General features: G+C 52.5%; 1 protein-coding gene across 2 annotated transcripts in view; it reads right to left on the reverse strand.

Annotated features, from left to right (window-relative positions):
• Positions 1-13,825, reverse strand: part of LOC102378485 (ras GTPase-activating protein 4) — a 46,623-nt gene that overhangs the window by 12,773 nt on the left and 20,025 nt on the right. For both annotated transcript variants that reach the window (XM_006033225.2, XM_006033226.2), the window contains exons 4-7: positions 10,144-10,205; positions 7,638-7,767; positions 3,294-3,375; positions 742-873 (exon numbers count right to left, since the gene is read on the reverse strand). In XM_006033225.2, coding sequence (XP_006033287.1) covers positions 742-873; positions 3,294-3,375; positions 7,638-7,767; positions 10,144-10,205 — 406 coding nt within the window. The remainder of the gene's footprint in view (positions 1-741; positions 874-3,293; positions 3,376-7,637; positions 7,768-10,143; positions 10,206-13,825) is intronic.

A 13,825-nucleotide genomic window follows, 5' to 3' on the forward strand; every position in this document is an offset into this window, starting at 1 on the left:
GGAAGTGCGGGAGCAAGGACATTTTATTAAACTCAGAGGGATCCAGCGACTGGCCCAGGGTCAAGTAGGGGGTCGGTGGCAGAGAGGAACTGAACCCCAGTAAAGCTGTGCTCCTGCCAGAAAAGCATTTTTAGGACAGCTGAGTCTAGCTGAGAAACTCCCAAATTAGGAGCTTTCCTCTAGGTCTCCCAGGACTGCAATGGTTTTCATAAAACCACTTGGATTTCCTAGAGGACTTTTCATCCAAGAATCTCAAAGCATCTTACAACAGATGAGAACGAGATTTTGATCTCTTGGGCATGTTACTGGCCTCCCTTTACTGTAGGACCCAAACACTTCACGTTAGACCCATGCCACCCCAGTGAGGTACAGCAGTGCCACTACCTCCATCATACTGAAGAGGTAAAAGCAGAGACAGACTAAGTGACTTGCCTGAGGTCAGCTATGGAGTGAGTAGAAGAGGAAAGTGACCTGGGTGCAAACTCTCAAGTCCCAGGATAGTTCTCTACCCGCTAACCTTCCTCCTTTGTCTCCCAGATGGAGAAATTGAGCCACTGAGCTGGGAAGCAACATGCCCAAGGTTATAAAGGGAGTCAGTGCCAGAGCCAAGGATAAAACCTGGGGTCCTTAATTCCCAGCCTCAGGTCTAATCTGTTGTACTTGAACGTTAATTGTTGTAAGAATGACTACTGACTGTAAACAGCCCAAAAAAGCAAACAGCCATGGCTTGCTCTCCCTCACCTTGCCCAGGAAGTCATTCCTACTGACGAGGTCCCAGTCCCAGACCTCGACACAGAGCTTCTCAGTGGCTGACTCATCCAGGTCAAACTCAAAGGTCTCATTCCAGCGGGGGTAGCAGGACTTCTTGACCACCTGTGAGGAAAGGCCAGGCGGACCTGTGTTAATCCTCCTCATTGAAGGGACGTGTAATCCTCCTCCCCCGCACAGCTCTAGAAAGGAGCCCGGCTGAGTCCCTGAGCCGATTAACAGGGACAAATCATGAACTTTCAGGGGGGAAGAAAAGCACCATCCACACCTGTGCCCCAGCCAACCCTGCAGATCATGGAGCCTTCTCCCCTGCCTTGAGGCTTCACCTACCTGCCCACCCTGCAAGACCACTGCCTAGATGGGACTGAGCCAGGCAGAGGAGAATCAGGCCCCCCCTTTTTTTTTTTTTTTTTTTTTTTGCAGAGACGCCCTACAGCCACAACAGCTGGGCACATATTTCTAGCACCCTCAAGATCATGAGCACCATGAGCTGCAGGTTTCGGGGCAGCTTGCTGCAGAGCCAGGTGGCTCTTGCACAGCTCAAACCCAGATGTCTAATGCATCCGTCAGTCAGGAGTGGGTTGTTTCAGGCCAGTCAAGATGTTTTCTGTCACCCCGCTTGGTTTTCGTTCCCTTTTCCCTGTGGGTCAGTGGAGTTGGGCTGGTGAGTTTCACTTCTGGGTTTTCTCTTTCTGCTCGGTTTCACTGTTACGAGAAAGCCTTGACACAGCTCTTGCAGGGCAAAGCCATCAAATAGATGTAATACCCATTTCAGCCCTGTTAAGGCCCCTTTACCCTACCAGAGTGGTGGTGAAGGACCTTAGCTTTACTGAGAACTCTGGCCTTTGATTCTCAGGCACTAAACACGTTTCAATCAAAAATTAAAAGATCTCCCTGCAATCCCCACAGCCACTTGTCACCATGACCTATGGCTGTCCACGCAGCATTACAGCCACTATTGCAATATTTGCTGTTTCACTGAACGCTCCTGTTCCTGAGTCATGGGATTAACACCACTCATTTCAAAATGGGAAGTTTCTAGCATGGTCCAAGAAAGGGTAAAAATAATTACACAAGTGCCCAGAGAGGAAAGAACAAGGACATGTTTGTTTCTAAAAGAAAACATAGATTTTAAGCTGATCTCATGATTTGTAGGGTTAACATTTGTGGCTGTCGATACTGATGGGACTTTTTGGTTGCAACTCTGAGGCTTTTTCTAATCACATTAGTTTGGTGAAACCAGTTCTTGAAACAAAAAAAAAGTAAAACCTAAGCTTTAGGTCCATGTTACGCAGGTTTCTGGTGAGAGGATCCCTGCCAGACAGCCCCAGCCAGTTCTATCTAGACAGGGCAACTCCACTGTGATTAAACCAGTGATTCTCAGCCAGGGTGCTACAGCCGCCTGGGGTGCAGTGAGATCCTTTTAAGGCTGCTGCTGGGTGCTATGCAATATTAACAATATTAGGTATGCAAACACCTATATATGACTCACAAGATAACCCGAGATTTCCAATAGGAAGCCACGGCATTAAGAACATTCTGTCCTGTTGCGGCCTTTCTGAGTTCTTTGCAACAGAATTGCTCTGTTATTTTTCTGTAATTAAAAAAGAGTGAAAGGGGGGCCCTGAATCTAAAAAGTTTGAGAACCACTAGGTTCGAAAGTAGCATGTAGATTGTTCTTTCTTTTATGGGGGCAAGAGGGGACTTGAGCACAGATTCATACTAGGTCCGAACCTAATTTATTTTCTCCTGCTCCATTGCTGCTCAAAGGCATGGGCTTCTGTGCTCTGTGGCTGGCACATTGCAGAGCAGATGGATGGTTAGCCTCTGAAACAGGACCTCCATGAGTCCCCTGAAAACTGGCAGCAGCAAACACAGCCTCCTACTATCAGGGAAAAAGTGACATTCCTCCTCAGGCCAATCCCTGCTGTGGCATGAGCCCCACCAGAGTGCAGGCCTGCCAGGACTTGTGAGGGCACCAGGAATGAGTCGGTGCTGAAAAATTTGGGCATGGACTTAAGCCCTCCTCCATATTCTAGGGTTGCTCAGACCCTGGGAGTCCGGCTCAGGCCCCGCAAAGGGCAGCGAGACTGGTAGAGAAGCTGCACCAGCTTGTCTTCTATCAAAAATGACAGTGGCAACAATAAGGAGCCTTGCTCACTCCCGTGACACTTTCCTCACTGAGCCATGCACAGTCTCAGAGTCAAGCCCCACAGGGGCACCGACTTCCACCTGCCTCCAGGTATCACCACTGGTCTCAACAAGCAGCAGCCAGGGTAGGGGATGGTGTGCCTGGAGCCCTGCTCCTCCAGCAGTGCTGCCAGGGGACAAGAATGGCTCTGTTGTGCCCTCCTAACCCAGTCCAAGGCTGCTTCCACCACAGACACAGTGACATGGATGGGACCCTCTGCTGACCAGGTTCCTGCCTCCCTGCTTGCGAATGGGGGTGGCAAGAGAGGCCCTGCAGCCACAGGGGAACTCAAGACAACCCCCTTACATGAAGAGGTCTTGCTCCTGAGACTCACCGAGCTCTCCTGGGTCTTGCCGTGGTAGCGCACCCTCACGAAGGGGTCAGAGGCACCGTTGCGGTCCTTCCGAGCCAAGTCCCTAAAGCAGAGAGAAGGAGGATGAAGAAAAAGGGCCTTCCTCGCCTTGCTACCACGGGCTTCCAACTGCCCGGGCTGCTGTGGAGAACAGAGCACCCAGCATAGTGGAGGCTGGCTCCCTGCACAACCATAAGGGTCCCGCTCACATGGCCTCTCCTTGGTTCCTCCTGCTGGCTGCACACAAACGGGGACAAACAGATGGAGAAATCCCCAGGGTAGGGAATCAAAGGAAGAAATAGGTGGAGGAAAGAGGAACATGTCCCAGGCCTGGGCAGATCTGCAGAAACACTGAGCTCTGCACTGGGACCCATATCATGCGGCTCTGGGCACGAACAGGAGACTCCAGCTCCCTGCCACAGACTGGACTGCACTGCACTGCACCCGGGCTGGCTCAGGCCCAGCAGAACCAGGGTGGCTGCTGGAAGCACACTGCAGCATGGGGACTTCTCCAGGGGAGCTCCCTGGGCTATCAACTTGGTTCTCCCTTTCCTGGTAGGAGAAACACCATGTATCTGGGTCCAAGTAGGCAGTTTTCCTTAAGCCCTCCCGGGGATACTGTTTTTCTGGTGTGGTTTAGCACCCACCAAGGTGATGGGGTCTAATGCCCACTTTATGGAAGTGGGAGGCTCCTCCCCAGCTTGCTCCTGCGGCCATATGGTTGAGGGCAGGTGAAACTTGAGGGCTTCTGAACCCCAAGCCTCTAGGCTTGGGCCTGCACGTAGGATGCCCGCCAAAAGACGTTGGAAATATCTAAAGCCCCTGTGGGGTAGAGGATGTTTGTCGGTCGTAGGGTCACTTATGGTTCTGGGCTGACTCATGGATTTGGACTTGATTTGGCTGATTTGGCTTGGAACATGAAAAATTTCTTTAAAAACAAAACAAAAACGAAAACTTGGTAATCCCTTCCCCAAAAGCTGCAGAGTAGAGAAGATGCCTTTGGGGAGGCCAGGCTCCATTCCTAGGCCATGACCTTGGCAGGAGGGCAGAAGGCCAATGATCTACACAGTCTAGTATCCTGCCTCAGCCAGTGGCCAGCATCACACTGCCAAGGATTTGTCTTCCAATGTCCAGCAGCTGGTGGTGAGCTGATGCCTGGAAAAATGGAAGTGTGTGGTCCTCTCTGTGTTTTACCTTCTCCTTTAACCTGCTGCTTCAAGTCTGGACATTCACATTCATTATAAAAATGCCCAGTCAAGGACATCTGATGGCTATGCACTCCCCAAGCCAAAGCATCAACATATGCTCCCTTCAGCCTGCACTGGGAAAAGGGAGGCATCGGATCTGATTTACCTTCTCACCCATTCAGCATGTGTGTGCCTTCACTGTGTCTCCCATTCTCTCCCTCCTGGTCAGCGGCTCTTCCAAACTCTCACCATTCCCATCACCTTGCTCCTGAGCCCCTCTGCCTTTGTCACATCCCCTTCCACATAGGCAGCCAGACCAGTGTGGCGTTCCAGATGAAGTTTCCTTTCTACCTAGGAGAACTTCCACAATCTTTGAATTATCCTCTGTCTGACAAAGTGTGTTTGGACCCAAAAACTTGCAACGAAAGAATTTTTTTTGCTACTATGTAGCTGGTCTAATAAAAGATATCACCTCTAGCCCAAGAGTTTTGTCTGCATTCCAGATAAGCATATGCTGTTTACACTGACAACAACCTGATCATATTAGCAGGAATCTTTTCAACAATGGGCTGAGGGCAGGTCTTTCTCCGTCTTATTTTGCTTACAATAAACCTATTCTGAGTTCTGTCTGTAGACAGCATCCCTGGAGAAAAGCCTTTTGCTAGCTGCACCATATTTCTGATCGGATGACTCATCCATGCAGATTACAGCGATGCACCAGAAAGGGGAGGGAAGCCCATCAATTTCCAGAAGAGTCTGCAGAATTGCCCGATAAGGACCTTTACACATGTAGACTCCCTGCCTTTCCCCTTCCCCCACCCCAAAGTGCCCCATTCATTTTTTCCAGGTATTCCTCAGCAAAGTTAGAAGCTACAACCTACACCCCTGTAATTCCAGACCAGGCACTTGGCATTTTCACATATGGCATTTCCTGTCTTGTTTGTCCTTCTAGAGCAGAAAAATCCACCCCATTTGGTTTCAAAGACACAGCCATCCTGTTTATTATGCTCTCCAGGGTACTTTTTTTCTATAAGACAATTTCCATCTGCTTTAAATTAGCCCAGCAGACTGAGTCCTGTTGACGCAGGTTCTCCCTGGTGAATCTGGTGCTGCTACATGCTGATGAACCACGATGTATCAAATGCAGATGGTTTTCCAGAGGCAAAAAGCAAAGGGTAAATAGCTGGCATGGATGGTTTGGACTAAGAAGATGCAACGAACCCAGAAAGAAAAAAGCGAAGGACTTAGACTGCTTTGTGCAAACCCTCCCCCACACACAATCCAGCCTCCAAGGCACACCGTCGGCTGAGACCTAAACACACCTCTGCAGTAGCATCAAAGTCCTTTTGATCACCTATGCTACATTTTGCTTTGAACAGTGCAGGGCTCTGCTGGTTACCCCAAGCAGACTTCAAAGGGCAGGGTCACCTGTTTGATGCCACTTTGAAACAGCACATCTGTGGGAGGCTCTGGGGATGCTGGGTTATTATTTGCTTAAAGAGACTCAGGGGGAGGATGCATTACTAGGAGGATGTCTCTGTGACTCACAAGGGCCCCAGCTACTGCTGGTATCGGACAGCACTCCCTCTGTATTCTCCCTCTGGAGAATAAATGACCTTGCTCCCTGGAAGACCAGGCCAGTTTGCAACAGCTGAGGGCCAGCACCGGTGCCTCCTGACACGATGATGTTAGGGGACAAGATCTGCCGGTAGGACAAGGATGGGTTCTTCCTTGTCTGCCTCTGCTCTGCAAAAAAAAAGTGTCAGATCTGTACCCTAGGCTGTGAGATTTCTAGGTAATCCCTTATCTGTTAAGGGCTGTACAGCAAACACTAAAATCAGGACCCACAGGTCCCATTCCCCCATATGAATGTTAAATGAATTAGTAATCAACAAACATTAATTATGAGAGGAATAAGAGCCAGCAGCTCAGGAAGCCTGCAGAGTCCCTGGAAGGAGGGCTCCAGGCATGTTGGTGAATGGGGCTCAGCAGGAGGCTATGAGATGGGGTTTGTGTATACAGGGAGGGGGTCACATCTGAGAGGCTGCTACACGGGATCTTTTTCAAATAAGCAAGACAGAGGCCCCGGAAAGAGCCCCAAGGGAAAGACCCCAGTGACCCAGCTCTACACCTGCCTCAGATAAGACTCAGAGGCAGCCTGGTTGTGAGCCCAGTTCTCCACGCAGAGGAGAATACAGCAATTCCCTGAGGGCCAGATGGGAGCCGTCTGCATCCGCATCTCCCTCCCCCTCCCTCCCAGCGTGACACTGACACCCACCAGGATAAGATGTCAGCCCAGAGGGTCATTACAGGTGCAGCCAGATCACAATCACTCAGCCACTTCCCGTGGACAGGGAGGCAGGCCCCGGCCAAGCCGGCTGCAGGCCACTGAGGGCAAGAGGGCAGGGAAAGCTCTGGCTAGTCTCCAGCTGCATCCAGGTCACCCCAGCGAAGGGTTTCACTACTCTGGGCAAAGCTGCCGACTGGAAGCACCAGCCAAGACCCCCACTCACAACGAAGGGTTTCACTACACTGGGCAAAGCTGCCAACTGGAAGCACCAGCCAAGACCCCCACTCACACCTACTGCAGCTCTCGCCCCCTGGCCCTGGCCTGCTTGCTGTCTGGCCCCCGCAGCGAGTCTCCTGCTTGTTAGAGCAGCTGTAATTAGAGATGGGAAAGGTCTGTCAGCTCACCGCTTGCCCACAGGGCGTTCACACAGAGCTCCTGCAGCCAAATTTAGCTGGAAAGGTCAAGTGCCTGCGTGAGCACGGAGGGAAATTCCTCAGAGCTGCATGACTCACGCTAAGGGGATTCCAAGCCGACGCCTGGCTGGGGGAGCGGGATGCTTGTGGCTTCCCAGTGCCCCTCCTGCCCACGTTCCTGCCTGCCTGAGTCGCAGGCTTTGCTGCACGGGGGTGGATCAGACACCACATCAGCTCCAAACAAATGTCTCTGCTTCCACTCAGCTGGGTAGACACTGCAGAGTTCCCGGGAGGCAGGGAGGCTCCAGACCTGCGAGGACACCCACAGGGAAACGCAGCAGGATTTCCAGTCCTCCCTCATTTCCCCTGCCCTTGCCCAGGGTTTCTCTGCATGTGTTTCGCCAGCCGCCTCCCGAGGGCCCGTTTCTGTTCCTACCTGGCTTCAAACACCCTGCAGCGCAGCTTCCGTGCCACGTTGCTGCCCAGGATCTCGATCAGGAGATGGATTTCCCCCTGCACCTCCTCGTCGGGATCGATTTCTGTCAGGTTCAGCCAGCCGCTGTAGCCTGGACACAGGGGGAATGGCCTGCTCAGAGGTGCATCTCCCCGGCCCAGATGGGCAAACTGAGGCCTAGAGAAGTTGTCCTGCTTAATCAGGGTTGCTCGGTGAAGTGGTGATGGAGCCAAGCACAGAGTCCGCGCATCCTGACAGCCAAGCCACTGCTTCCACATTTTCTAGACACACACCGTGCTGCATATATTAGCCAGTGAACTTAATGCCAGGTAAGAGGCTCCAGCCCTGAGAAAGTAAAGTCTTCCTTCCATAGGGAAGTCAGAGCACTGTCCCAAACTGCCAGTGCCTCAAGGCTAGCTCGGAAGAAACAGATGTGCATCTCCTGAGCCAAGATGGCATGGGGGGAGAGGGTCAGGGGAGGGTCTGAGTTGCCCACAGCAGCTCGGGGAAGGAGCTGGGTTGCACACATGGCTGTGAGTGGAGCTTGGCTGCCGTGGCAAGGCAGGAAAACAAGTGGCCTGTGCGGTGGCAGGGACCCCAGGAGGCTGCCCCATGGTACACAGCCCATACAATGCATGGCCCATGAGCCTGCAGCCCCCAAAACCTGAACAGCCTGACATGGGCCACATGGAGTTGTGACCAGGTCGAACAGGACCCTTCTACTCATTTGGCTGAGCAGTCCTCCAAGGTAACAGCTTTCCATCACCGGCAGCAGGACCTAATGGGGAAAAGCTTTATCTGCCCCTCGGCCACTTGCCACCTGGCAGCACTTCCCCTGCCCAACATGCTGAGTTCAGAGCTGCTGCCCCCAGGATCACTGGCCTCTCTGGGATGCAAACAACAAGCCAGGTCTCCAGAGTCCTTGCAAACCTGCCTGGCCCAGCCACAGAAGCAGACATGTGCGGTGCAGGGAGGAGGCCACTGCTCCTCCTTGCCTCCTCCATCCACAGATATCCTCTGTCCTTATCTCTGGGCTGCATGGCAGCAAGCAGAGGACGTGAGCTGCCTCCTCAAGGAAGAGGGGACTCGAGCAGAGAGAGACCTGTATGACTCATCCCCAAGGCAGGTGGGAGATGGCTTCCTCCAATCACAGGCAGGCATTTCCCCGCAAAGGGGACTGCCAACATCAGGTATGCCCTATGTCTGGACCCTCAGCTGAGCTCACAGCCTCTCCTCCCTCCTGACCCAGCTGCAGTGGGGAGGGATGGCTGGATCTAGCTGTGGGGATCAGCTCTAAACGTGCGTCACTGGAGCCCTTGCTGATAAGCACAGGGGGTGGGGTCCAAGAGCCTGCTTGAATAAACAGCCATGCTACTCTGGTACCAGGCACATCCTCTGTGAATCCTGCTTCCCAGGGCTCTGGCCACTGCATCAGCATTGACGGGTAGTGCTTATACCAGTCAATGCAAGCAAAAGCTGGCGTGGCCTTATGGCATGCAGGGCACCCTGCTCTGGGTGCAAACAGATGTTGCTCTTGTGCCACTATAAACATATTTATAGTGGCACAAGCTGTGAGTGACTTCCTAGCCCCTTGTCATGTTCCAAGAGCCCAAAAATGTTGCTATGACCAAACCTAGTTGTGGGCTGTGACATCTTAAGTGGGATGTCTGTTAGCTTATTGCCCACCCCAGGAAATCCCCACAGGGATGCTCGCAGCACGTGTTTTAGGCTGCTGGACCCTGACTCGAGGTATGCACCTGCAAGAGGGGGAACCTGAATGGGGGCTGTTGTTCCACAGGATCAGGCCCCTGAAGCCCCAGGAGTGGCCTGGGACAGTGCCCCAACCCCACTGGGGTTACACCTGTAGATGCCAATCAATAAAGTGGAGCAGCTCTGCTGGGATGTATCCCTACACAGCTGATCCTGCTCCAGACAATGTCTGTTTATAACCTCCGAAATAGCTCGGCTGGAACACTGCAGTGTCCTGCAGCCAGGCTGGCTTGTACAGTGCTGGGTATGGCAGTGCAGGGCAGAGAGCCTTTATGGTGGGACCCAAGCTGTGTGGATTTACAGGGACACGAGTGAGGAATTCCTGGTTTGGCAGATGTTAGAGCCAATGCCCCCACCTGAACTCAGCTCCCACCCCCTTATTTCCTGGAAGGTTGGGCACTGCTGAAAAGCTCCAAGCCGTCCAAGCAGGCCAAGTGTCCAATGTCGGGACACACACAGAGGGCTGACACAGGCTTGGTTTCACTTCTGTTCCCCCGGCAGGCAAGTGCACAGTGATGATAGAAGCAGCAATCCCAGCCCTGAAAAGGGGCCCACCGTGGGCTGGTAGGCACTGGCACAGCCCCCAGTCCTCTGCCTGGGCCCTTGATGCCTGAAGATGATGTACTGGGACAGTATATATGCTGCTGGAGCTTGCTGCCTGCCTGCACACAGGGCCCAACCCCTGCAGCCCAACCCCAGTCCCAAGACTCTGCCTTACCCTTGGGATGCTTGGCCAGCACATCCAGAGGCAGGCAGACTTTTCCGATGACGTCATCACGGCTGGGGAGACAAAATGAAGAGCCTGTCACTGCAAGGGTGGGACAATATCTGCCTTGATGAACTTCTAATAGGCCGAACGCCTGCCAAAAGTTGGTTCAAATGACCCAGGTCTGAATCTGCCCCAGGCAGAACAATCTTTCAGATCCCCAGGCTTCAAGTTTAAGGTCAGAGCTAATGCTGAAAAGGAGTCCACTCACCATTTCTGGTCTATACCTGGCGAGATTTCAGTAGAACTCTTGCCAGAGGGGCTAACATACCAGCCCAAGTCCTACTGACCTTACTGAGATCATCAGTGCAAGCTCAAGTGGGATCCTGAACTAGAGGCCACATCCATGCAGTAGCCCCACTTTTCCTGCCCTCATGGAGCAGATCCCAACATGGTTTACAAGAAGTAGCATCTGATCCCTCTTGCATGGAGGTACAATAGAAAGTAACTTGCTCAAGGTCCTCTACAGGCAGGGGCAGAGACAGGAATTAATCCAGGTCACCCAAGTCCCGGTCCAGGGCTCTGTCCATTGCAGCACACCACTGTCCCTCCCTCTTGACCAAGGTAAAGAGTCAAGTCCGGGGAGGTGCTTAACCCCTGCAGCACCCCACTTAATCTTTGGGGCCTGGTCTCTGAGGAAGGCTGCTGAGCAGGCAGTCTGTCACCTCCCCTACCTGCTTGTGCTGCCCAGCTCCTTACCAGCACCAGGTCACTGCAGACCAACAGGCCCTTGCTGCTGGATCCAGCTGAACTTCCTGGCTCAAGTCTAGCAGCAGCTTATACTATGCTGCCATCCTACACCAAATCTCTGCAGCACACACATGTACTTTGCACACGCACAATCTCTGGCATCTGTGCCATGCCTTGGCCATAATCAAAGGCTGAGAAGATGGTATCAGAGCTGCTGCCATTACTCCTACAGTGTCTTGGGGCCACACAGAATACAGCAGTAGCCACAGCCCCTGCCCCAAGCACTCAAGCATTAGGGCAGGCTTTGGATCCCACCAGAGACAGTTCTCCGCAGAGAGACAGACTGGAAATGCCTCAGTCAACTAGAAGTGACTGATCTGGGCCTGCTGACTGGAGTCACTTACATGCAGAAAAGGAAGAGTTTACAATCTAGCCAGGGACTTTCAACCAGCTGCTTTACAGAGACCACAGCCCTCTCCCAAAGCAGTTCTTCCTCTCTGGTGCATGCACCACACTGTTTATTGTAAGGTTCCCTCCAGCACGTAGTGCTCCATGGGCTGCTGAGCTCCTGTAAGCTGCCCAGGATCTCTGCACACCCTGGTGTACTACTGCAGGGTTGTTCAACAGGATTGCAGGGTTGCATATTGTAGGATTGTTATTGTACAGCTCACATGCGAGCTGAAGCCACACATTAGCATGTTACTGTAGGGTCTGCTAATAAGGCAGTGCATGCCCAGGGTGAAAGCTGATGTAGGGTAGCTCAGGCACAGAGGTTTGTTTTGTGGAGAGATGTGGAAGGGCTAGGCCCTCTGTGTTCTTGCCCTGAATCGGAGTAAGAAACAAATTCTCATAAAAAGAGTTGCACAGAGTTTGCTTAAGAAGTGTATGCATGCATCTCTCTCACACACACTTTTAAAAGCAGGTTCCATTCCAGGATGTCAAACCCTGAGGAGAGGCCAGGTTGCAGCCACTGATCCTCTTCCATCCTCATCTGGATCTTGTCTGCTTTCAATCAAGCTGATGAGGCTTTTCCCTTCCATGACTCTGGGCCAGGGGTGGGCAAAATGCGGCCTGCGGGCCAGATGAGGCCTGCGAGGCCATTCTATCTGGCCCGCAGGGCCCTGAAAAAACTTAGGAAATTAATATATATCTGCCCCATGCTGCCTGTCATGCAGCCTTCAATGGCTTCCCAAAACTCAGTAAGCGGCCCTTTGCCCAAAATAATTGCCCACCCCTGCTCTGGGGGGAGCTGATCACTGGGAGTTTCCTCTTCTATGGGGTAACCTGTTATACTAAAGCCACAAGCAACCTATCCCTCAGGCTCTGCTCTCATCTAAACTCATGGGTCCTGAGAGATGCTTGCCCTTCCATCCTTCTGATATTCAGGGAAGGGGAAGGAAGGAATCAGAAATTGAACCTGTCTCTTGACCTGACCACTGAGAAACAACACAATGATCCCCATCCCCATCTCTGGCTCCGCTGGCTATGGCATTGTTCAGCCCCTTTCCAAATAATAGTGGTGACTTGAAATGCTCTGCAAGCAGCTGCAAATGATGAAGAGCTCTTGAGCATCCCATCGCTGATTGCCTGGAGCTCTAGGAAGCCAAAGCCCTGCCATGTTCTGCATGTAACTGGGGCCACAACTATTCCTTTTGCCTGTGCCAGCAGAAAGGTCCTGGTAGAGCTCTGGGATGGTGGCAGGAAAGCGTCCGACTCCAGAAAAGGGGGCAGCTTGACAGTGGTACTCACTCCTGTCTCTCTGTGCCAACAAGGAGCAGAGGAAGCACCTGGGTCAGTAACCCATGGAGCCCACCTGTAGGCACCTGCCCCTGAAAGCAGGGAGCCATCTCCTGACTCAAAGCCCCTTACTTGGGAAACTCCTGAACATGAAGACATCCTCTGATGTCTCCCAAGCTACAAGAGCCAGCCCTAAGGTGCCTGACACTTCTTGATCCAGCCCAGATTTCCCAAGATCTCTGTAGGACAGGCACCCTCATCCCATGCCTTGTCACTGATGATTACACCTCTCTCCAATGTTGAGGACTCCTTGGGGACTCCGAACTCAACTGGGTCACATCCCTGAACACAGAGAGAACAGGGCACACACCGTCCAAAAGGCACTGCTGCACTGACCCCAGTCTGTACCTCCTCTGTATGGACATGCACTTCTCCAGGCCCAATACACCAGGGCTGGTGCCAGGGAGGCCATATGTCAGCAGGCACTTTGCCAGTGCTTGGGAGGGTATTCTCTTTCTGTGCCACCCATCATTTTACAACCTACCTGCATGGAGCAGGGCTGCCCATGCAGAGAACTTTAGCAGTAGTGCAGTTCTCTGTAGCTTTGGCCTTGCCAGCTGGGCTGCTGGAAATGCAGGGGAGGCCTCACTGTGTGCTTCTCACAGCTGCCAAGGCATTTAATTAAAGAGTGGTCAGGGGCTAGAGTCAGCTTTGGATACTGTCCAGGGGGACCAACAGTGTGATGCAAAGCCTAAGCACATGCCAGCAAAGACAGCACTGATCACAGCCTGTAGTTATGCCCAACCCTGCTCTGAAGTGGTTGACTGAATCCTTGCTGGCACTGCTTTGATAAAGCATGCTGTGGGGCTGGCAGGGTTTCTATTAATTTTATTTGGACCTTTTCTATGGCTCCTTGAAAGCAACGGCTGCATTCCTGGCAGAGATCGGCAGGACTGGCACACTCCTCAATGGCATGCACATCAACCTCTTGCTTCACTGCCAGCCTGCATCTGAGAGTAGCCATGTGCTCAAAGCACCAGGGCAAGGGGGAGACTGAGATCAGTTCTCAGCTCTGCCACTGACTCCCTGCATGACCTTGGACAAGTAATTTCACACGTTTGCAACAGTCCTCCCTCTGCCTGATCTGTCTAGATTGGAAGGTCTTTGGGACAGGGGCTAGATCTACCTAGGTGTGAGCCTGGTGCCT

Source organism: Alligator sinensis, unplaced genomic scaffold, assembly GCF_000455745.1.
Source record: "Alligator sinensis unplaced genomic scaffold, ASM45574v1 scaffold1420_1, whole genome shotgun sequence".
Lineage (NCBI taxonomy): Eukaryota > Metazoa > Chordata > Crocodylia > Alligatoridae > Alligator > Alligator sinensis.